The sequence below is a fragment of the Myotis myotis genome, unplaced genomic scaffold, assembly GCF_014108235.1.
Source record: "Myotis myotis isolate mMyoMyo1 unplaced genomic scaffold, mMyoMyo1.p scaffold_m19_p_5, whole genome shotgun sequence".
Taxonomy (NCBI): domain Eukaryota; kingdom Metazoa; phylum Chordata; class Mammalia; order Chiroptera; family Vespertilionidae; genus Myotis; species Myotis myotis.
The window spans coordinates 33,424,156-33,449,099 of record NW_023416357.1 but is presented as its reverse complement, the minus strand read 5'-3'; the positions used below and the strand labels follow the sequence as shown (position 1 = coordinate 33,449,099).

The 24,944-nt window shown below is 40.4% G+C and overlaps 1 protein-coding gene across 1 annotated transcript; it reads left to right on the top strand.

The window, feature by feature from the left end:
• The first annotated feature begins 22,936 nt into the window (after positions 1 to 22,936).
• Positions 22,937 to 24,688, top strand: HTR1A (5-hydroxytryptamine receptor 1A). Its single transcript, XM_036310387.1, has one exon. It carries the CDS (start codon positions 23,342 to 23,344, stop codon positions 24,605 to 24,607), a length of 1,266 nt encoding a protein of 421 aa, XP_036166280.1. The 5' UTR covers positions 22,937 to 23,341; the 3' UTR covers positions 24,608 to 24,688.
• The last annotated feature ends 256 nt before the right edge of the window (positions 24,689 to 24,944 follow it).

Genomic DNA, 24,944 nt, shown 5'->3' with positions numbered 1-24,944 from the left:
ACATCCATTACTATTATTCCTGCTACCACCACTGCTACCATTTAATAAATTCTTTGTGTTTCAATCTCATTATTGATACCAGAACTGATGAGCATGAATTTTCCCCGGGATCTTGGTCTTGTCTCATGGAATTGAAGAATGAAGCCACAGATCAGAGACACGTTCAAACAAGGCAGTTTATTGCAAACAAACACAGGTTCCCTACTCAGAAGGGAGATTCAAATGGGTTGCCTCCGAGGCATTCTGCCCTTCCTTCCCCTTATATCTGCTAAAGGCCCACTCTTTGTCTATCTGTGCTGCTCTCTGATTGGTTCCTGGCCTTTTGGCAACATTTTGTTTTGCACTTGCAAGAATAAAAACACCCTTGTTTCGACACAAGCTGTATTTCTGCCATCCTGTTTCCTGCAAAACACATTTTTTTGTTTGTTTCAGCAAGCTCCATGATTCCTCCTTCTTCTACCCCTTTCCCTATCCACTCAATTCTGCTTTAACTCCTTTCATTATTTTATCAAGCCCTGCAAGGGAGGGATTATAATTCTCATTATACATGGGAAGGAAGTTGAGGCTCAGAGAGATTTAATAACTTGTATAAAATCATATAGCTAGTCAGTGACCAAGCCAAAAATTGAATCGAGGTCTGTTTGAATTTAAATCTATGTCTTAGCCACTATACCAAGATGACTCTCACTAGACTTGTTCACAGATTGCATCTGCCAGGCTTTATATACAGAAATAAAATGAAATGGAACAAATTTTCTGGTAAATTGGAAAGCTGATTTCATCCTGGGTCCTGATTTCCCTTACTAGTGTTAGTTTTCCTTTCCTGATTCTGCAGATGTTGGCAATGTTTCTGTATAGAACCAGCAAATTGACCAGCAAGTCCCTTCAGTGGACTGTCCGCATCGCTAGGGCCAGCCATTACTGCTGGAGTGGTTCCCTGTGACCAAGTAGCTCTGGGGGTTAGGAGCTGCTCCAGCAAACTGGGAGAGCCATTTCAATTTAAGATCTCTTCACCTTTTGCTTTTAGAACTGTGTCTTGGCCTAGTGTGAGTTTTTTAGTGTCAAAGTCTAAAGATAAAGAAATTTTATACTTGGCATATACTTTTCAAACTGTTATACCAATTGTTGACTCACTGTGTTGATTCACTTGGCCCACCCTCCTGGATGAAGCTAAGGGTGCAGAAAGTTACCCAGGTAGTAGGCCTACATTGCCCTGAGCCTTTTTGCCTGGAGAACGACATTCACCTTTTCTTACCATGATTTCTGATTCCTGAGGTTTCTTTCAGAGAAGCAAGTAGATGAGTAGACCATGTTAAGTAGACAGCAAAGATGTGGTTTATCTCCTAAGACTAATTTGATCAGCAGCAGAAAAAATAGAAGGTCCCTATCTTTTTTCTAAATATGCAGATTCAAATTAACCCTTTTACACACATTATATTTTCCCCCTTTATTTCATCCTTCTTGTTCAAACTCCTCCCTATACTCTTCACCAGATCTTCTTTCAGGATGAACTCATTAGAAATTACCCCTTTGCTTCATTTCATGTAATTTTCCTTTTAAAAATCTGTTTCCATAAGGTGAAGTTCAATTGCCAGGGTAATTGTGAGTGGAAAAATATGCTGCTTATTCTGAGCTCTCAACTTACCTGTCCTAATTGCTACAATGTTATTAGCTCTTTCCACTATTATGATTAAAGTAATGTAAAGCATTCTATACTCAGCCTTTTTCTATTTGTTCGCATCTATTTCTTCTTAAGATCTGGAGTGCCTACAGTTTGCCAAATTTACAAATGTAATTTCTTTTCTTTCCACTAGCTCTCAATTCCTTTCTATTCATTTTATGTCAGATTCTTCCTTGAATCAATATGTCCCCCTCAGAGAAAATGGTTTCAAAGCTCAGTTTCTCAGTTCAGAAAAGTTTGATTGTCATTGACAAATCATTTCCTCTATGCAATACCTATTGTATAACTGAAGAAGATTCAAACCATGAGTTTGGATTGACCATATGGATGGCTTCTCTCTGTAGTCTCTTCTTCTTTCAAGAAATCAAAGCACACCAAAATATTTCTGGGTGGCTGGGTGGAAAACTTACCTAAAATCTCTGCTTAATGATAATGAGAGTATTTTTAGTATTTTATTAGCTACCATACTTTAGAAACCAACCAGTGCAAATGTAGGCTGGAACCAGAACAAAATCTAATTTCATAAATAGGTATTCAGAAAGGACAATGTTGATAAGTTTAGCATCCCCAAAAAAGAATTCGACAAAAAATTATATGTGACTCATGATGGATTTCAGAGACCTCTTTAAAATGGTAGAATCAAGGAGAACTATAGCTGAAAAACTGCTTAGAGAGCATCCATTTCAACCCCTCGTTTTGCTGATTGGAAAACTGAAGTGTAGAGAAGTAAAATGAGTTTTCCAAGCTAGCTACTTAGTGTGAGTGCTCAGACTGTTGTTTCCTGGGTATAATCATGGCGGACACATCTTACCAAGGGATGGACCATAAATATGCCCCCGTTTGAAGCCATCCTAAGATGTTTACTTCAGTTTAATTTAAGCAGGTTCATTTAAGTACTATCATCATGGCTTTCAAGGACTTTGGAACCTTCCAAGAGAATTGAAGTCCCTGAAATTAAATAGCCCAAATCCAGACCATCTAGACCAGCAGTTCTCAACCTGTGGGTCGCGACCCCTAAGACCATCCTGCATATCAGATATTTACATTATGATTCATAACAGTAGCAACATCACAGTTATGAAGTAGCAACGAAAATAATTTTATGGTTGGGTCACAACATGAGGAACTGTATTTAAAGGGCCAGAAGGTTGAGAACCACTGATCTACACTAAGATTCTCCCCACAGAAGAAAAATCTTGGTATTCCAGAAGAAAAACAATGATTTTCTTTGGCCTTTACTATTGAACAACAGGCCTTAGTAAAGGAATATGGAATATAAATGTTTATAGATTCATGGAAATATGTTTTATCATAAGCATATCCTGAGACAAAGATTTTAGTAAAAATAGTTTCTCAGAAAGATGATCCCAGGAAGCACCAGTTAGAAAATGGGCCTACAAGCCAAAGAAGGGTTATCTTATCACTACATACAAGTAGGGTTCAATGCCTGACGGGAGCCTCTAAGATTCTGTGTATAATGTTACTCAGAGCTGTTAGGGGGCAAAGAAACTGGGTATTTACTCACCAACTCCCAACTCTCATATGTCATTGATTGAGAGTTTCTCCTAGGAGTAGATATTTTGAGTTTGCCCTTAGAAAGGAATGTACTCCAGGTCCTATGGCCATAGAAAGCCCTCAATAAAATATTTGTGGATAACTGCAGTAAGAAACCATTGGCATTCACTGCCATCGTGAATGTTTAGGGAATAAGGGTGGGATATGGACACTGTCTGCTCCAGAGGGGAAATTAAGAGTGGTAAGAATGGGAGATGGAGTATATAAGCTCAAGTGGACCAGCCAAATGCATTGTGAATCTCACGACATTTTCCTCAGGACATGAATCTGGGTTTAACTTTAAGGGGTTTTAGTCTACAAAACTGGTTTATTGTACAGATTGAGATTTTTGTGAAATTTCTATGGAATTTGTTGAGGGTATCTCCAAACATTCATAACAAACTTTTGAGCAGTGCTTCTTGTTTTAGAAACATCACAGGTCTGGGAGTGAAGGGTCATGAGAAGTGTGTTTGGCAGCTGAGAAGGATAGATAGAGGGACAACTGATGATTGCTGAGTATTTTGGTAGCACTGGATTATACACAGTTGAGTTAAGGTTAACAATAAAATGTTAAAGGTTGTAATACTGAATGCAAATTAATTTTTGAGAATCATTTTGGCATGGTTAAGATCTCAAAACCTTATTTTTTCTATTGATGTGAGTGTTTGAAGGAATCAAGAATTCAGGGAGGTAGGTCAAAGAATGGTGGCATCCTAAATCTGAATGTCCTAACATATCCTGTAAAAGCTATGCTAATCAACAAAAGTAAACTTTAAAACCACAGAAATCCAATTCTCCAGAGACGGTAAGTCAGAGTACAATACATAGTTCAATTTACTAGTAAGTAGAAAAATAAAAACCAATCTCAAGTGGAGTTATTTTTTAACTTCCTACTCAAAATTTATAAAAAGCAAAGTGTGAAAAAATTCTGCAGAAAAGAAAGAGAGAGAACCTTAAGACAATACTTCTGGGGAGATAAGAATAAAAGGCAGGGGACAATAGCTCTTTGGAAACTGCACAGGAAAGGAAATATAAAGCGAGAAGGAAAAATTTAGAATCCTATAAGACAAATACAAATAAAAAATCATAAAACACATTTTTATACACTTTGTCCCCACACTAAAATGCCATTTGCTTTGCTACATTGACAGAAGAGGGTGATATAAAACAAGTAATCTTATAAACCGCCCAAACTTTTATCCCTGATTATGAAATACAGAGATGCAAGCAGTCTTCATTTATACTAAGAAGAACATAAAAAATTAGAATCAAAACATTTCACCTGAGAAAAATTGTTTCCAGAAGCCAATCACAAACCAAAAAAAATACTGTAATATAACTCCACAAACTAAACAAAATATTCTCTAATAAACATTTGGTAACATAAAAAATAATGCATTGACTCACTTTTTCAAGAGCAGAAATAAAAATAAAAAGGAGGAAATGAAATGAGAACTTATTTCTTCCACTTAGGAATGAAATATAAGAAAAACAGACTAAATTTCAAGTTGCTCAATGATGAATAAATTACATGAATAAAAGCTTAGTAAGTGTAAATGAAGAACAGAACAATAATCAAAAGAATGAAAATGAGATCAAGAAAGAAAGAAAAGGGCCAGAAAGGAATTGAATGGAAAACAAGCAGAGGATCCAATATATGAACAAGTGAGTCCCTCAAAGGAGAAAAACAAAACAAATAAACATAACTAATATTTAAAACAATAACCTAAGGAATTTTCCAGAAATAAAAGAAAACTGGCATCTACATATTGAAAGGGCCCACTGGGGACCTAGGAAACTTGACAAAGAATGATCAAATCTGAGGCAAATTCCAGTAAGACTTTTGAACATTGAAGCTTAAAAACTTCCCAGTGTTTTCAATAAAAAAGATCTAATGAGCCCTAACCGGTTTGGCTCAGTGGATAGAGCGTCGGCCTGCGGACTCAAGGGTCCCAGGTTCGATTCTGGTCAAGGGCATGTACCTGGGTTGCAGGCACATACCCAGTGGGGGGTGTGCATGAGGCAGCTGATCGATGTTTCTCTCTCATCGATGTTTCTAACTCTCTATCCCTCTCCCTTCCTCTCTGTAAAAAATCAATAAAATATATATTTTTAAAAAGACCTAATGATCTACAAGGGCAAGAGACTTAGAAAAAAAGCAATGATAAAGCAGCATTTTCAAAAAAATTGAGAACAGAATGTGTGGTCCAAAGCTTTTGTATCCTGCCAAGATGTCATTCAAATAGAAAGACAATTTTTTTTTAATTCATCCATTTTAAAACAATCAAAAACTCAAGGAATTCTGAAAAAAAAATCCCGAGAAAATACACAGCAAATGCTTAAACATGCAAAAACTCAAGGAATTCCGGACAAATCCTAAGAAAGTTCACAGCAAATGCTATATACATAGTATTTACAACAAAAAATGACAAGAGTTGAGACAAAATATATCAGCCATATCAATAAATATAACCAAGATCAATTCATTTATTAAAAGATAAATTATTTATAATTTGGCTCACAAAGCAAAATCTAACTATATACTTTGTAAAGGGGCAAAGGGGCACATTGAAGCCAAAGAGATTCAGGAATTCTGAAAATAAATGGATGAACAAAAACAGAAGAAATCAAACAAAGATAAAGCAGGAGATAAGATATATATGTTCCTGCCCAAAATACATGTAATCACAAGGAAATAGCAAATAAACTTAAATTGAGAAAGTTATTAATAATTGGCTGGTACTCTTCAAAAATTTCAGGAGAATGGAAAACAAATACAGACAGGCATTGTCCAGATTAAAGGACTAAAGATACATGATAACTAAATGGAATGTGTGGTCCTGGATTGAACTCTGTGCTCTCTCTTGTACTCTCTCTAATCTTTTGTGTTCTTCTCTCTCTCTCACACACACACACACACACACACACACACAGACACACACTCATACACATTTTAACAGCTGACAGCTCAATTTTGAAAATGAAATGTATTTTAATAAACACTGTCTTTATAATTATCCAAAAATGTGTGTATACAATTTTGGGACTCTCTCTATATATATATGCATATGTATATATACAGCCAATATAATAAAACTCTAATATACAAATCAACCGAATGGCAGAATGACCGGTCACTATGATGCACACTGACCACCAGGGGACAGATGCTCAATGCAGGAGCTACCCCCTGGTGGTCAGTGCGCTCCCACAGGGGGAGTACCACTCAGCCAGAAGCTGGGTCATGGCTGGTGAGCGCAGCAGCAGTGGCAGGAGCCTCTCCCACCTCTGCGGCAGCACTAAGGACCCCCTGAGGGATGTTTGACTGCCGTTGGACATCCCTCGAGGGGTCCTGGATTGTGAGAGGGCACAGGCCGAGCTGAGGTACCTTCCTCCCCCAGTGCACAAATGTCGTGCACTGGGCCTCTAGTATACATATATACATGCTAATTTCCTAATATTGATATTCTAGTTTAATTATATAAACAAATGTCCTTTTTCTTAGGATTATACATTGAAGTATTTACGGTTAAAAAGGAATCAGACCTACAACTTACTACCAAATGACTCTGAAAATTTATAATAGTGTTGTTGTGTTTTTTGATACTACTATTATTATAACTTTCTCTAAGTCTGAAATTATTACAAAAATTAAAGTCAGTGAAGGAATGCAGATTAATAACGTTAGGCAATTGTAGCCATTGGAAGGATTTGAGTATATTTTGTGTAGGCTTTAATGTCATAGAATTAATTGTTTCTGGGGGAATTCTATTTCAAGGACTTGCTATGTCCTTGTTATTGGGATGTGACTGGCTGCAAATGCCACCAAGTTTAAAGTAGTGTTATTATGAGAAAATGTACCTTGAGTTTCATCTAAGTAACTCTGCCTTTTCTGGGAAAACCTCAGGAAAAGTGAAACTGGGTGTGAAGGCACACAGGGCAAGGGCTTGGTTGGCCCAGGATGCTTTGGAGGGGTTTCTGAGACACTTGATATTTTGATTCCCAAAATGTAAATAAAAGCTTTCCAAAAGAAAATATCTGAGACATCCTGGGGTTTTTTAAATTAACAAGTACATTTCTACTGCATCACAGAACTCACTCTTAATGGTAAATTAAACAAAAGCAGAGATAACGACTCTTGGGAGCAATGCTTTGTAAAGCAATGGTTCTTGGGCTGCTTGCTCACATTGTTAGCTAGGGATGCTTTCTTTGTCATTGATTTTGGAAAGAATCAAGACATCATATGATAGATGCAAATATCTTTATAAGCCTTCAGATCCAACATGAGATTAAGTTGAAACTGTATTAACAGAGTTGCTTCACTCATTCAGCTGTAGAGTGGGGGGTGAGGGTGGGGGTGGGTGGGGAAGAGGAATGTAAAAATGTAGATATTTCATTTTATGGCCTGTTGTTTTTCTTTAGTCTATAATTATCACATTTAAATATTTAACATTTTTGAAAGCTTCAAAGATACCATAAACTACTTTAACAGATATTTACGATTCCACCACCCAAACTAATAAATATTAAACTTTTTCAAATTTTTGCTTCAGATATATCTCCAATAAAAGAAACAAAATATTAAACAGTTGGTTACATTTATCTCTTTGCAGTCCATTTCCCTCCCTACTTCTCTCCAAAAAACTTTGTTGAATTTGGTGTGTATTCTTCAAGTTTGTGATTATTACATGTTTAACCATGAATAACATATATTTTGGGTATGTGGGTATTGAAAATTTCATAAATTATATCATGCTAGTCAAATTTTATCACTAAATATTGTTCTGAGATCTGTTCAGTGAGTAGATGGAAATCTAGTTATTTCATTTTAACTACTACATAGTATTATAATTTATTTTACTTTTTGCTATTACAATCAATTTTATAATGAGCAGTTCTGTATATGCCTATGGGAGTATACATGTAAGAGTTTCTCTGCAACTTATACTTAAAAGCAGAGTTGGTATATTTACTAGATATTGTTGCTCTTTGAAGAAGTTCAAAGACATAATTACTCTTCAAAGCAGTCAAGCAAATGCATACTCACTATATATGTATGAGTCCCTGTTCCCTAGAAATTTACCAATACTTGGCATTGTCAAATTTCACATTTTTTGCCAAGTAATATCACTTTTGCCTTTAACGTTTCAATTATTATGCCTCTTATTTCTTTTTCTTCTCTTATTATACCACTTAGGGCCTTAAGTATAATTTTGACTTTACTGAGAATGCTTCTGAAGTTTCACCAATGGGAATGCTTATTGGTTATTGCTATAAATTATGGCTAGATTCATTTTATCAGGCAAAGGAAGTGCTCTCTCTATGATTACATGATTGAACTCCTAATATCTTGCTTTATTACTGATGAGTGATGGATTTTATCATGAGGTTTTTTAAATGGATTGATTAAGAACATACGCTTTTTTTGACACATGACTGAGGGTGGCTCACTGGGCTAAAAACAAAGAGTTTCAGCTCATACTTAAGAATGTGCTTTTTTAAAAATTATTTTGTTGTTGTTGCTGGATATGGAAATGGAAGTATTTTCCATGGTTTCTGTAGAAAACAATTCTGAGGAATAACTAATAAAAATGGGACCCAAAAGTAAAAAAGTGGACCCTAACGCTTAAGGTGCTGTAGCTGGAGCCCACGTTCCCTCCATCCTTCTTGCTAGGAGAACTGATAACTCTTCTTAACTTTTAACCTAGCTTTAGTTCTAAATTATCTTGAAGATCACTTGTAGTCCAAAGCTGAAGTGTGGTAGGCTTCAATACCACTGCTGGTAACATTTAGAAAACAGATGTAGCTCGTCTACTAGTTGACAAGCAACAAAAATATCTATGAAATAGTTGTGAAACTCCACAGAGTTAAGATACATTTAAAAACTCAAAAGGGTTATCTCTACTTTTTCAAGATGTTTTCCCATATTCGATATATATTTAAGGAGAATAATCAGAAAACATCAAGAACAAAGATATTTCATTAGAGACCAAGGTTAAGATCATCCACACCCACATTTCTTAATTACTATGCATGGATGTGAAAGTTGGACAGTAAGAAGACTGACAGGAAAAAGAAACTGATTTATTTGAGATATAGTGTTGGAGGAGAGCTTTGTGAATACCCTGAACTGTCAGAAAGACAAGCAAGTAGGTCCGAGAGCAAATTAAGCCTGGCATCATCAGATTGTACATTTTTGCTAAAAAATGCCACTTTTGCATTTAACTTTTGAATTATTATGCCCGGAGGTAAAAATGACAAAATTGAAGCTGTCCCATCTTGGGCACATCATGAGAAGGCAGGGTTCTTTGGAAAAGACAATAATGCTGGGATACACAGAAGGCAGCAGGAAAAGAGGAAGACCAAATATGAGATGGGCTGATCCATAAAAGAAGCCACAGGCATGAGTCCACAGGAGCTGAGCAGGGCTGCTGAGGACAGGGTATTGTGGATATTACTCCTTCATACAGTTCCCAGCAGTCAAAGTTGACTCAACAGCATGTAACACACAGAATATTTAATGGCCTAAGGCAAAAACTCTGGAACAACTACCCACTGTGATACTGAACAAATGACTTGACTTCTCTAAGCCTCTGTTTCCTCATTTCTAAAATAATGCATGACATGCACTTGGTAGTGCCTGGCAAGTAATAAGCAACAATAAAATATTAATGGTTATTGTTACTGTTGAAAGGAAACAAGTCTTTATTGTTATTTTTGGAAGGAAAGGGCTCTCTAGGTGCAGAGGTTGCAAACACAATGCACTTTTGCCATAGCTATTGACTGATTGTCCTTGCAAAGGAGCTCAATTCCAGTTAGCACTGAAACTGTTGCAAATGTCGGAAAATCTTTAATAACTCTCTTATGTAAGTCCAAAATGAAAATGTCAGTTTGAGGCAAAGAGAGCAAGGAGGTAGAGTGCTTATCTTTAAAGGTAAAGCAGAAAATTTGAGAGCAATTTGACAATGTTCCTAACTGTGACAGACTAGCTATAACAACCAAATAAGGGTGAAAGAGAAATTAAATGGTACCTGATGTCTGTTCATTTCATTTCAGTTAAAGACCATGGCTCGGTGATTATGCTGCATCCAAAATAGTAGTGAAGCCTGGAAGGTTGCTGCCTTGGGAGGAAAGCATGACTGGAGGTTGGTAAAATACAACTGAAAATTGCTTGCACCAAGGGGTAGTGACTAGGTGAATAGATGCAGGGACTTGCTACATGGACTGATAAAACTATAATGATGATTTACTTCTTGGAAATAAACTGATCAGTAAAATTTCCAGATAAATAGAAATTTCTTCCTGTGAGAAAATGTCAAGGGAAGTAGCTTTAGCCCTGGGGGGGAGGGAGGAGATGAAGGGATGGGATTGAATATGGAGGTTGCAATGAGATAGAAATACATTCTGTAGTGGCAGAAATATTCTGACAAGAGGGACTGGCCTTAGGTGGAAACCTGAGAACAAGCAGGGCTCTATGATTAAGAGTGCAGCCTCTGGCCCTAGCCGGGTTGGCTCAGTGGATAGAGCGTTGGCCTGAGGACTGAAGGGTCCCGGGTTCCTTTCCGGTCAAGAGCATGTACCATGATTGCAGGCTCCCGGTCGGTCAGGTGCAGGCCACCAGTCAAGGAGAGGTAGCCAATCGATGTCACATCGATGATTCTTTTTCTCTGTCTCTCCCTCTCCCTTCCACTCTCTCTAAAAAAAACCAATGGAAAAATATCCTCAGGTGAGGATTAAAAAATAAGAAGAACACAGCCTCTGGAACCAGAGTTCCTGGGTTTCAAGTCCTTGTTCCACAGCTTATACATGAGTGTGACCTTGGCTAGTCAATTACCCTAGTGCTTCATTTTCCTCCTCTTTAAAATGGGAAAAATATTGCATACCTCATCAAGGTGTTGAAAGTAAAAAAATAATATGTGTAAAACATTAGAACAGTGTTTGACGCATGGTGTTTACTATACAGTGGGGCCTTGACTTATGAGTTTAATTCATTCCGAGACTGAGGTCGTTAAGGAGCTCGTCAACTCAAATTACTCTATCAACTCAATGCAAAAAATCGGCTGAGAGACAGCTGGTATCTCAAAAAACTTGTTAGTCGGGACACTCATAAGTCAAGGCCCTACTGTATGTTGCTTATTATCATTATTAGAAATAAACAGGACTGCAATTCCTGATTGTTTGGGATATTTATCTGTGCAGAGGATGGAAGCTAGACCAGATGTTTCAAATCATTCAAACTGAGTCTGACCTCCAGGAAGCCAGTTTTTTTGGAAATAGAGCGGAATGAAAGAAGCTCATGGGGACAGAGGTAATGGGCTGTGCCACAGCATGGAGTCTGGCTCCTTGTTTTAGGTGAAAGTGTGTTGCTGTCTTGGGCACCAACTCCCTGACAGGAAGAAGTCTGGTCTGAGGGGCAAGGCCTACGACAAGATGGACAATCAAAATTATGCCTTGGTCTGAAGACATGGACGGGAAGGGGGGGGGGGGGACTGATTTTGTGAATACTAAATAGATCAAACAGATATTACTTTGGTGTGTCTTTCTCTTTTAGCAGCTGATTCACTGCGTGGCAAGACCAGAATATTATACAGCATGTACAGATACAATAGGACAGCCCATTACTGCCCTTACCACAATTAGAAGGTTGGAAGAGATTTGTTTGCTTATACTAATATGCCTATTTCTTTTTAGACAACTAACAAAAGATAAACAATTTGTGAATGTGTTTAGACCTTCAGGTTGACTTCCTGAATCTGAGGGGCCAAGGAAGACTTCCAGAAAAAAAGTGACACTCAAATTAAAAACCGAAGGCTGAGGAAGCCAGCCAGGGAGGTGGTCATGTGGTGGAAGGAGGAAAGTATTCTTCACCACAAATATCCTGCTTCATAACTGTCCTACCCACACACCATCATTTCTTTGATGCTGCTCTTTTTTGTTTCTTATTTTTCCCAGAGACACTGCCTCCTTAGTCAGGCTCCCTTGGAATGATAAAGGCTAGGCAACCTAGACCTCTGACTTCTGAAAAATGAACACCACAAATTGCCCTCAAAAGGCTAGATAGGGGCATGGCCAGTGTGGCTCAGTGGTTGAGTGTTGACCTTGGTAGTCGTTCCCCACAGGGATGTGGGGTATCTCGCTGTGTGCCTGGTGATAAATGGGGGAGAGCCTCCTGCCTTAAATAGGGGGTCCCTCTTACCCCTGCCAGGGGAGAGCCTCCTGCCCTAAATAAGGAGTCCCTCTCACCCCAGCCGGTATCTCGCTGCGGCCTCCAAATGTTATGGGTTCACTTCAGCGAGATAGACCACCGACTCAGAATTTAAATGTAAGAGCCTTTATTAAGCTGGCCAGCTGACCACAGTCACAGCACCCTGCTGAAGCAAAGGCTTGAACTACAGCCCTGACTGCCAGAGGTACAGCATTTTTATTTGCAAAAACCACCAAGTTACAAAGCCTTGTTTACACAATTAGTTCCAGACACTGTATAGCATCATTACCTTCCTATCTATGTGTTTTAGGAACAGAGAGTACAGCATATGGAGAAGGGGCCATGAGACCGTATCTCACGGCCTGACCTGATGTCAGTACCTTCCTATCTATGTGTTTTAGGAACAGACAGCACAACACGCCCCGTCTGGCCGAAGTGCCAGATATGCAGCCCAGTACACCTTCAGGATAAAGATGTTTAGCTTCATCTTCTCGCTTCTTTCACACAAGCACCATGTTCAGTCACACTTTGTTCAGCACCATTTCCAGGATGTACTTGTTCTTATCAATGAACACACATTACTTTTATTGTTCTCGTGCTCACAGAGAAGACTCATCCTTCCAGGTTCAGCTTACATTTATGAGAAGTTCTCTCAATTCTCCTTTTTGCTCCTTTCCTTTCTTCTTATCTCCTCTCTTCCAATTAATGTATTCCACTCCTTTTTCTGATAAAGCTTTTTATATATCATTATTATGGCAGATTTCATAATGAATGGTACCGTAGCTTAACGTTTCTCTCTCTTACAAGACAAAGAACTCTTAGAAGGTGGAGAACATAATTTATTCACTTCTGTAGCTTAGCAGAGCCTGACATACTGTAGTAGACACACACCAACCTCCAACAACACTCTCTTGGCCTCCCCTGAGCTGAGCTTCTCTAGGGCAGCATGGAGCAGTCATGCAAGCTCAACCCACTTCAGCTGACAGCCTTTCATCATCTTGCTCTTTGCCCTGGATTCCTCCATGACCCTGGACACTGGAAGGGGGTGAAGGGTCCAGCGTCCTTAGCCTGTGGGTATGTGGAGCTTAGTAGAGTGGAGGAGGTTAACAACCACAGGTTAACCTTCCACCAGGGTGGGCTGGCACCCTCAGATAACTGCTTCATCGCCATGCTTTAGGGGACATGGTGAGGTCCTCCATGTGCTTGCTGTATGTTCATGGGCTTTTCTTCTTTCCCTTCCCCCTCTCTCCACCTCCTCCCTTCTTTTCTTGGAATCCACTTCCAAAGACATTACTTGTACCCAATATTCTTTGCCCCAGATTCTGCATTTGAGAGAACTAAGCTAAAACACATATAATAAATGCTTTAAAGTATTTTTAGAATGAAAAGAAAAAAATGGTGAATAAACAAATGAGATCAGGAAGGAAGGAGTCCATAGTTATTATGCTTTTGGCCCCCTATGGGTTATTGCACTTTGTGTTCTATTCTGTTACTTCCTGCTGACTCCGAATGGAGAGAATGGGTGCTGGAAAGCCACAGTCTGTCCCATGGCTTTGCTGGAGAAGCTAGTTGCTTCCCCACCTCTCTGCCTCACAGAGAAGCCTCTTCGTATTTCTAAGTGAACTTCCTGAGGCTCACATTTCCTACACTTGAAGCAGTTTGTTTCTGACAGGGATGTGAGAATGGAAGCCCCAGGGTAGGACCAAATTAGCCTTATGTAGACAATAGCAGGCCACAGTTAGCATATTTTTCACAGCTTGATTAGAGGAGCTTGCATCTAAGGGCAGGATTATTACATCTGACGTCTAGGCGAGCAGCTGGGACTGGGACCTTACTCTGCAGCCTGCTCACCACAGAGGATCTGCTCTTGTTGCTAGCAGGTTTCTTTCCTCTCACCCAGATCTGCCTTCCCCACCTGTGTACTTTCCTAGTGCCAGAGCGCTCAGCTCCTGGCTGTCTCCAGTTGCTGCCCGAGCTTCTTTTCTCTCTGCTGTCCTTTGGCTTCAGCTGTCATGACTGTTGTGATATTTGAAATTTGGCTCCAGATTTACATTTTCTTAATTCTATTTCCTCTAAAAAGTGGTCAAAGGGCCCTTGGGCTTGTGTAAGAATCAGGAAGAGGCATTTATGCATTTCAAAAAGGGGCATCTTTTAGTAAACTCCTATTTCCCATTGGCCCATGGACCACCAGCGTCAGAATCATATAGGGGGCTTTGTTCAAATATACAGGCCCCTGGGGCTACTCCATCAGAATCCCCAGTGGCGGGCCTGGGGGTCTGCATTTAGCAAAGTCTTCCAGTGATTGTTATGCACATTCAGGTTTGACAGCTACTTAAATGTGTTTTCATACCATTTTCTCTTTTCTCAATGAAAAGGTGAAAAGGACTCACTGAAATGTCTATTTCTGTATAGACTTTGAGCCCAGCCAGAACCAAAGCAAATTTGCTATGCAGTTTTTCTCATTAAGTACAAGGTCAAGGAGGTAATTACTCATTTACTTTCCATGGTAGGCCACTATAAAGAATTCCTTGTTTGTAACACATTCTGCTGTCATTGGTGGGCTTTTAGAAATTATTTAATTGTTTTGGGGTGATACCAGTCTATTTTCAAAGCTAGCTAGGTGAATTTCAAACTAAAGTAGAGAACTACTGTGTAGTTATTAAAGGCTTGGGTGTGGGCATTGTTTTGTGTTCCAGGTAGGAATTTTCTTTGGTGCAGATGATGAGGATGAATATGCCAGGTTGAGGGAATTGTAAGCAATGATATGGTGGCATGGATGTATGGGGAGATCTACAATCACATTATTCAGATTTTATTACCAGAAAACAACGTACATGTATTTCTAAATGAACTTCCTGAGGCTCATAATATGTGCTGTATGTTCATTTTGCGTATGCTTAAAATTGAAATTAAAGCTTCTGGTCTTTTATATCCTAGGCCTGCCCTTGGTCCTGCTTGCTTAGAGTAGCCTCTTTGCTAGCAACTACTTGAATGTCCCAACACCTGCACGGTTAAGGTTTATCTCAAGGGATGCCTTAGATAAACACCCCAGATCCTTTCCCAGAATCTACTTGGGACACCAATTCCATAAGAGTAGATGCTTCCAATTACTCCACCAGGTCACTCAATTTTGTCTTCCTCATGCCAATATCAGCACCCAAAACTATCTCATGTATTCATTTATTTGCTTACCTGTTTATAGTTTTTCTCTACTAATTTCTGTATAAGGTCCTTGAATGCAGGGATATGTCTATGTCTCCTTCATCATTATATACCAAAAGCCTAGAAAAAATAGAAAGTACTCAATAAATACAGTCATTGATGGAAAAATGAGTGACTGGGCCAGGACCATCCCCATTCCCAATGAGGCTTCCCCGAGGGTGGCTGGGGAACATGCTTCAGTGAATGAGTCAAGGCAAGGACTGTGTCTTTCCATCTTTATGGTTTTAGTCGATGTCATGCTGCCAGGCTCACAGAAGACATATGTGGTTATTGTACAAATGAATGAAGAGAGGAAGCAAGGAAGGAATAGATTATTGAACACAAACTTCAACTTCTTTCATCTGTTTCAAGTTCTCTGGAAATTTTCCATTGGAGCTGGCTGCAGTTTAGTCTTAAACCTGGATGATCACGTTAGGGGTCCTTTAACAGATGCAGGGAGGGAAACATGAGGCACCCATTGTGTGATCTAGGGCAAATCACTTAACTCTGAGGATGTCAGTGTCCTTTCTGAAAGCTAATTAAGTTTGGGTTAGAAGAATTCTGCAGTCCCTCACCATTTTGAAATACCTGCTATATCGACTGACAGAAAGTCAGAAAGGGGATGTTGAGGAAGTTATCAAGCAGATAATCCAGGTAGTAGTCAGGATCTGCCAACGTGGACTAGAGGCTACATTTTAAAAACATGATGACTAAGAATGATCCAGGCAGCCCTCAGGGCATGTTTTCAGGAAGGCTGGGCTTTGACCTAGGACACCATATTTCCCTCTCTCTCTGCCTGCCTACTGCTGAGCAGCACCTTCTCATTAGTTGGGACCTTGAATGACTGAGTGACAACAGTTTCTCAGGTCAGATAGCTGCATGTAGGTAGTGGTTTTGCAGAGTAGAGAATTCTATTTTCTCATTGCACTAAATGCATTTAAAAAACGTACAAGCACCATATTATTCTTTAAATTTTTGGTAATTCATGTATACTGCATAATAAAATGAAAAAAATAAGGAAAATTATAATGCTAGTAAATGGCAGAGTAGTCATTTGAATCCAGAACTCTTGGCTCCAAGCCACTATTCCCCATTGACACATTACTGCTTCAATAGACCCAACAGTTAAAGACTGGTATTTTGTAATCATAATTGTTGCTTTTATATAAGTAGCATGTTTTAAAACAAGATTAAAATAATGCATTGAGTATTGCTTTTAGTTGTATAACAAAAGTGTTACTTGCGAAAGCTAATAAAAATGTAGGCATTTCTCTTAACTATTATTAAATTAAATACAGTAAATTTTGCTTCAAGTAATTAATAAGACTAGGTTTAATTTCCAACTATATGTAGATTAACAGAAAATATTAAGCTAACATTTCAGACAGTTTTCTCATCTCCACTATGGTCTTATCCTTTTAGAAGTGAGCCATAACCATATTGTCAGAAAGCGGCAGTGTAGAGGAATTGGGGCTAGGAAAGTACACTTATTAACACTATATAACTATAATCACTATCATCTGATAATTACCTACAACAGAAATACTACCTGCCGGGGTTCTTATTCCGGCATCAAGAAGGGTTCAGCAATCTGGGGAAAGGCTGTATGTAACTTAATAAAGAGTCCAGAGACAAGCATAATTTTGAAAGGCTTTTGGGGGTCAGAGGAGCTTAGCTTAAGAAACTAAGATCTCAGGACCCCATGCTTTTTATTAACACAAATTGCCCTGAGGTGAGGTGGAGATATACACTTCAAAGGGTAGGGTTTAGCCAGGGGTGGGCAAACTTTTTGACTGGAGGGCCACAATGGGTTCTTAAACTGGACCGGAGGGCCGGAACAAAAGCATGGATGGAGTGTTTGTGTGAACTAATATAAATTCAAAGTAAACATCATTACATAAAAGGGTACGGTCTTTTTTTTCAATAGTTTTATTCATTTCAAAGGCGTAGTTTGCCCACGGCTGGTTTAGACAGTCCATTGTCAGATTGGGGGAATTAGCCTATGGCTGTTCAGGTGTTTGGCCAGTAGAAGGCAATAACATGTAAATTAAGATGCTCTGAGCTGTCTGGCAGCAAGCAATTATCCCTTTTCAGGTTTGGGGAAATGCCCTCAGCCATTCCCAACAGGGGACAACATATGTGACTCAGCCCTTGTTGAGTCCCCAAGTTCCATCAATCTTTTGATGAAACTCTTGCAATTATGACATGCTGGAATTGGCTTCTGGCAACTACCTTTTGGGTTTTACTGTACTTTTAAACATTTTATTGGGAATCTATGAATTTCAATTATTTATTTTATACAATTATTTATTTTATGCTTTTCTAGGAGCTCAAATGGTTGCGCTCCTAGAAAAAAGGGCGACTACTATCCAATACTGATTATTAAACCTTTGTTGGCACATTCTTTCTCCCCCACCCCTTAGTGACTTATACTTTAAGTCAAGAAGTTCCAGTTTGGTCCTGGGAGGAGGTGAGTGTAACATCCACCTACTCCACCACATGAAACCTATATAATTGTATTAACCAATGTCACCCCCCCCCAAAAGAAAGCAATAAAAAATATAAAAAAAGAAGTTCCAGAATGCAGAGGTCACATCTTTTTTCACTGGTCTTGTACTCAGAATTGCCTACAAAATTGAAAGTTTTCCAAATACTTTAAGAAACAGGGAGAATGTCATATTCATCTGCAAATTGTTTTCATAATAAATCCTCCCCTGAAAGGGCCTTAATTGTTTTCTTTTTAGGCTCTGGCTCTTTAAGTCCACATAATTCTTTCTCTACATTTCTCAGAAATTATCAGTAGAGAGAGAATAATTATTACTTTGTATCACTATTACTTCTATTATTGATTAACCTTATTCCGTGTTTATTATGGGACAGCAGTGGATTAAATCATTTAATCTTCACAAGTCTATTATCACACCCACTTACTACTGAGAAAACAAAAGGGTTAAATAACCTGCCCAGGGTCACACACCTAGTGAACACATTGCTAAACTGCTTTCACTTTCTACCTGCTGTTTTCAGCATGTGTGTTAACTGAACCAAGCCATTGTTAAGGTTCTCAGAAGCAGAGACTGAGGCTTCCACTGTTTGTATTTTCCCACTGAAAACCCAGTTCACTCATGAGCCTCTGAGAAGTGCCTGACCGAGTAGAAAGAGCAGTGAAGGAATGGCATCATCAGAGCAAAGTGGATAGTGAGCATTAGACACACACACACCACACACACACCACACCACACACACACACAGCATGTTTAGGTTTAAAGGAGAATTTATTCTCTGGCATTTTGCTTGCATTTCTTTTAAATGACCAGTTAATTCTCACTGGTAATCTGCATTTCCTAAATTATTTAAGCAAACATTTCTCTTTAAAGTTTCTTTTCCTGGTGAATTCCAGTAAAATTTCACAGTGCTGGTAAAACTATATTTGCCCTATTACTTTAGCATTTGAGGATTGAGGAGAATTAAATTCAGAACGGTATTTTGAGTTTAAAAAAATAATCTATCCTAATCAAATTACTTGAAGAAAAGTAAAATCTTTTTAAATAGGGGCTTTTAAATCACTCTTGTAATCTCCTAAGTAAAATTTCAACTCTTTACTATATAGGTTACTGACTCATTAATGAATTAGTCATAATTTGGGGATTATGGATAAACATATCAGTTACTGAGAAACCTCAACCATTCCTGAGACTTCAGTAATGATAGGACAGTTAGCAAAATTTAGCCTAATATCTTTTTATCTCCATGTCCCTAAACAGAGAACTACATTGAAATTCTGGGCTTACATCAAATTTCCTGTAAAAATGTTAAAAATCTTTATCTCCTATAAACTACATTAGAGAAATTTCATATGATGGATGATGTATCATACTCTAGATCCATAACTGACAAGTTCGTACTTGCATTTAGTAAATTCAAACAAGAAATAAAAGCAGAAGGACTGGAAGTATTGTTTGCAAATGATGTCATCATAATATCTGCTTTAAGGCTAGCTTTTCTTTAGGCTGATTTCAGAGGTCTTAAAGAACCAGAGTCTAACTCTTTATCCAGAATCTTTGGCTTGCACCATTTTTTTATATATGTTTCTTTATTTTTATTTTTTTAAAATATATTTTATTTATTTTTTACAGAGAGGAAGGGAGAGGGATAGAGAGTTAGAAACATCGATGAGAGAGAAAACATCTATCAGCTGCCTCCTGCACACCCCCTACTGGGGATGTGCCCACAACCCAGGTACATGCCCTTGACCGGAATCGAACCTGGGACCTTTCAGTCCGCAGGCCGATGCTCTATCCACTGAGCCAAACCGGTTTTGGCTGTTTCTTTATTTTTAAGGGTTAACATGGCAGACTTGGCAAAGTGTGAACATGGTGAAATGCAACATCATTCTGCTTTTAATATATATCACAGAATCATTCAACATGTTATACATAATTATTAGTCACAATATTTGGTATGAAAGCATAATTAGTGCTGCATATCCTTTTATATGTCTGCTTTCTTCCTGGTGTTCATCAGAATGCCTAAAAAACTTGTTATACATTTTAAAGAATGAAATGTTTGAAATATTGTGTACATTATTGTGAAGGAATACATGAACATGAACATTTTTCTAACTTGAGTAAGAATGGTGCATCATAAAATATTAAAGTAGAATAGCAAATGCCAGTCCTCATAAATATTAACTTCAAAATTTTAGCATTCTTAAAAAAAAAATTGTCAGTTATTAAACCATTTGGGATCCAATAGAAGAATGCATAATTACTGACTGACATATTTACTGACATATATTTATTTATGTGCTAAATCTGATATAATTCCTATTCAAATATGCCCCTGTATGTATACAAATATGTATATATTTACTTTTTAAAATTTAAATTTATTTTACTATTTGTTTATATTTATCAATTATATTTCCAGAGTTTTATCTTTGGAGAATCCAGATTTTAATTATTTTGCTATTATAATCTTTGGACATGCAACTATATTTTAACAAAGTTATTTAGTTCTGTGTTTGTCAGGAAATTTTAAAAAGGGGAATGAGAACCTTCACAAAATTTTAAAAGAATCTTCAGAGTCCATAGCCGGAATCACCATGTATCCTCGTCTGTTTTTTCAATGCCATGAATCATTACAAATGTCAGGTTCCTTATTGCAGCATGCTGAAGTGATTAAGTGGAAACCGCCCAACACTGCACTGTAAAACAATCCTTCTCCAAACACATTGCCCTGTGCTGTATGCATTGGCACAATTAGATTTTCTTTGATGCTTTGGTGATTGCTCTTTTGCTTGGTCTTAAAGAATTGAAAGCTATGAAATTCAGAGCTCAAATTTGAAAATAATATTAAGACTATTGCTATCTGGAGTGAATCTGTGCATGCTATCTGGAGTCATCTGCTTTTGGGATTGCATTCTGTACTTTTCCTTTATTTCAGTCATGCTATCAGAATGTATAAGTGAATTTGTTATTTACATATCTATTTAGGGTTTAGGAATATAATTCTTTACCCATGTTCAAATGGGATTAAATATGGTTTCCTTGATAAAGGAAATAGTTTAGAACCAACCAATAGCAGCCTCTTTGTTTTCTATGTGAAGTCATCCTCATTTGGAAAATCCAATATTGCCCCTCCTCCCCTCCGTTGGTGAATGTGTGCAAACGTGTGAGTCACAGAGTGCAGGCTTTGTTGGAACAAAACCAACACAGATGAAGGTGAGAAAGTGTTTGCTTAAGTCTACTAAGATCTCATTCCTAGAGAAAACTTGTGAATGACAGATGCTGCAGGCTTTCAAAACGAGCTAGACAATATAAGCTTGGTATATATGATTAAGAGCAAAAGAGAAGACTAATTTTTTTTAAGGAAATAGAATAAAAATACATGACTCAATGTTACTTTTCTTTTAATAACCATTTTTTTTCTCTTTCTTGAAGTTAAAGGATTTCAGTACCTGCTTAATTTTTGCATGACAAAGGCTCCTAGATGGCGCTCTAAAGCATTTGCCAGAAGGTGGCGGCATAAGTCCTGATTGCCTAGAGCTGTCCCAGGTGCTGAATCCAGTTTCTGAGTTTAAGAGAAACTCAGGGGCCAGCGACCAGGGATTCCACTAAATTCTCCTTTAGAGATTTCTTTCTGGTAAGAAAAGCAAAAAGCCATATAAAATGCCCGAACTCACTGCAACACATAGACAAGAGTCCCTCCCCTAAATTTATGCACCACAAAGCTATGGGGAATGGCAATGTTCACTGAATTTAGGTCCAGAGGCATATATGCATGAGACAGGCTGGCAGATCTCGGAAGTGGGGGTGGGGGTTGGAGGGGAGATTAACCAAAGAAAATATATGCATATATGCAGAGCCCATGAATACAGACAATAACGTGGGGAAGGCCTGGGGTGGGGCAGGGGATAGGTAGAGAGGGAGAAAGGCAGGGGGGGCATAGGGGACATCTATAATACTGAACAATAATTAAGAAGAAAGAGAAACGGTAGATGATGATGGGAAGGCTTGTGTAAGCGTGTTCTAAATCCACACCGAATTGAGTGTTTTCCTTTGGAAATGTGACTATTTGCCTTTTGACAGGAACTTTATACTCCTCTCTCCCCCAGTTCCCCAAGGTTAAAGAAGGTCACAGGCAACATCCTCCCCAAGGGAGTCAAATGTAAAATGATGGATGGGGTGGTCTGTGAAATTCTGACACTCCATTTTCATTCCATCAATTTACCATAATTTACATACTGACCTAGGGTTGTCCACCGCCCCCCCCCCCCTCAGACTTCTAGTGTCTCCTTTCCTTACTTCCAACTGCCACTATATGATGCCGACTCTACTTAAGGATTTGACAGAAATATAAAGCAATGGATAGCTAGAATTTTCCCCTCGAGTTTGGCTGGGTGGGAGGCAAAGGTATTTGTTGCAATGTCGGTCTGACCAGGAGATCAAGTGTATGCAAGCGAGTTCTAAGTGTGGGGACAAAAGAGGCTTGAACGCTAAGTTGCTGAGCTAGAGGCAGAGGAGGGCGGGCACCCAGAGGAAAGAGACACTCGGGGTTGGGGAAGTGTTAGGAGGGGAGGGTTAGCGTGGGAGGGAGGGAGACTGGCTGTCTGAGCGACACACAGAGGGATAAAGAAAGGGTGAGAGAAGGGAGAGGGAAACTGAAAGGGAAGGCTAGTGGAGAGAAGGCGAGTGGAAGGGGGAGGCTTTAAAAAAGAGAAGAGTGGGAGGGAGGTAGGGAGGGAGGGAGGGAGAGAATCAAGGAGAGGAGGGTCACAGAATGACCGTGGAGGATGGGGTTTCAATATTCCAGACACTTCTAGGATTGGAGACTATTTGCTGGTGGGGAGACTTCGGCTCCGGCAGCAGTTGGGCAGCGGCAAAGTAAAATGAACAGCGAGAGACAGGCGTTCCGGCCACTTCTCTGTCGCCCCGAGACCTCGGAGCTGTTCTCCGGACAACTCGTTTCCCACCTGGAGTTCCTGAACGCGCTGGACCCAGGGAACCCACGGAGCCCACGGAGCCCTAGAAGCTGTTCCTCCGAGATGCCCTCTTCTGAGCAGTAAGAACTTCCTGCTTGAGCTCCTGCATCCCCTCCCCCGAAAGCCCCAGGAGAAAGGGGCTGCGACCCCAGGGGGAGGGGCCAGGGATCCTCCCGCAGCTCGTTCTCCCTCCCCCTCCCCTGCCGGGCGCGCAGGCATGGATGTGCTCAGCCCCGGACAGGGCAACAACACTACGTCCTCCGAAGGTCCCTTCGGGACAAACGGCAATGCTACTGGCATCTCCGACGTGACCTTCAGCTACCAAGTGGTCACTTCTCTGCTGCTGGGCACCCTTATCTTCAGTGCGGTGCTGGGAAACGCGTGCGTAGTTGCTGCCATTGCTCTGGAGCGCTCCCTGCAGAACGTGGCCAACTATCTGATCGGCTCGCTGGCAGTCACCGACCTCATGGTGTCGGTGCTAGTGCTGCCCATGGCCGCGCTGTACCAGGTGCTCAACAAGTGGACGCTGGGACAGGTCACCTGTGACCTGTTCATTTCCCTCGATGTGTTGTGTTGCACCTCGTCCATCCTGCACCTGTGCGCCATCGCGCTGGACAGGTACTGGGCCATCACGGACCCCATCGACTACCTGAACAAGAGGACGCCCCGGCGTGCCGCTGCGCTCATCTCGCTCACTTGGCTCATTGGCTTCCTGATCTCCATCCCTCCCATGCTGGGCTGGCGCACCCCGGAAGACCGCTCGAACCCCGACGCGTGTACCATCAGCAAGGACCATGGCTACACCATCTACTCCACTTTCGGCGCTTTCTACATCCCGCTGCTACTCATGCTAGTTCTCTATGGGCGCATTTTTCGAGCCGCGCGCTTTCGCATCCGCAAGACAGTGAAGAAGGTGAAGAAGAGAGCGGACACCCGGTTTGGGGCGTCGCCAGCCCTGCAGCCCAGGAAGAGCATAAACCGAGAGCCGGAGAGCAGAGGATGGGGGCAGGGCGTGGAGAATAAGGCCGGGGGCAGTCAGTGCGCCAACGGAGCTGTGCGACAGGGCGAGGATGGCGCAGCCCTGGAGGTGATCGAAGTGCACCTGATGGGCCACTCCAAAGAGCACCTGCCGTTGCCCTGTGAGGCGGGTTCTCTCCCCTGTGCTCCCACCTCCTTGGAGAACAAAAATGAGCGCAACGCCGAGGCAAAGCGCAAAATGGCTCTGGCCCGCGAGAGGAAGACGGTGAAGACACTGGGCATCATTATGGGCACCTTCATCCTCTGCTGGCTGCCCTTCTTCATCGTGGCCCTGGTCCTGCCCTTCTGCCAGAACAGCTGCCACATGCCCAGTCTGTTGGGCGCCATAATAAACTGGCTCGGCTACGCCAACTCGCTGCTCAACCCTGTCATTTACGCCTACTTCAACAAGGACTTCCAAAACGCCTTTAAGAAGATCATCAAGTGCAAGTTCTGCCGCGGATGATGATGGGGGAGCAGCCGCCCAGTAGGCCCGCCCCATCCACGTTGCCTCCCGCAACCCTCTGGAATCAATACTTAAGATAACTTGCTGCTTTTTCTCTTTCTCAGTGGCTCCGCCTGCGGCTTCCAGACCTCGCCCCCCCCCCCCCCCGCCCCCCGTCCCCCCCCCCACACACACACACACCTCGCAGGGAGAACCCTATTACGAGGAGGCGCCCCAGGCGGGGCAAGAGGATGCGGGAAACTTCCCGAGTCTGAAGAAGCGACCCTGGCTCTAACTTTGGCCTCAGAATGTTTTGTCCCAGCAATCGCCTCCCACATATGCTCCCCAAATTTTCGCG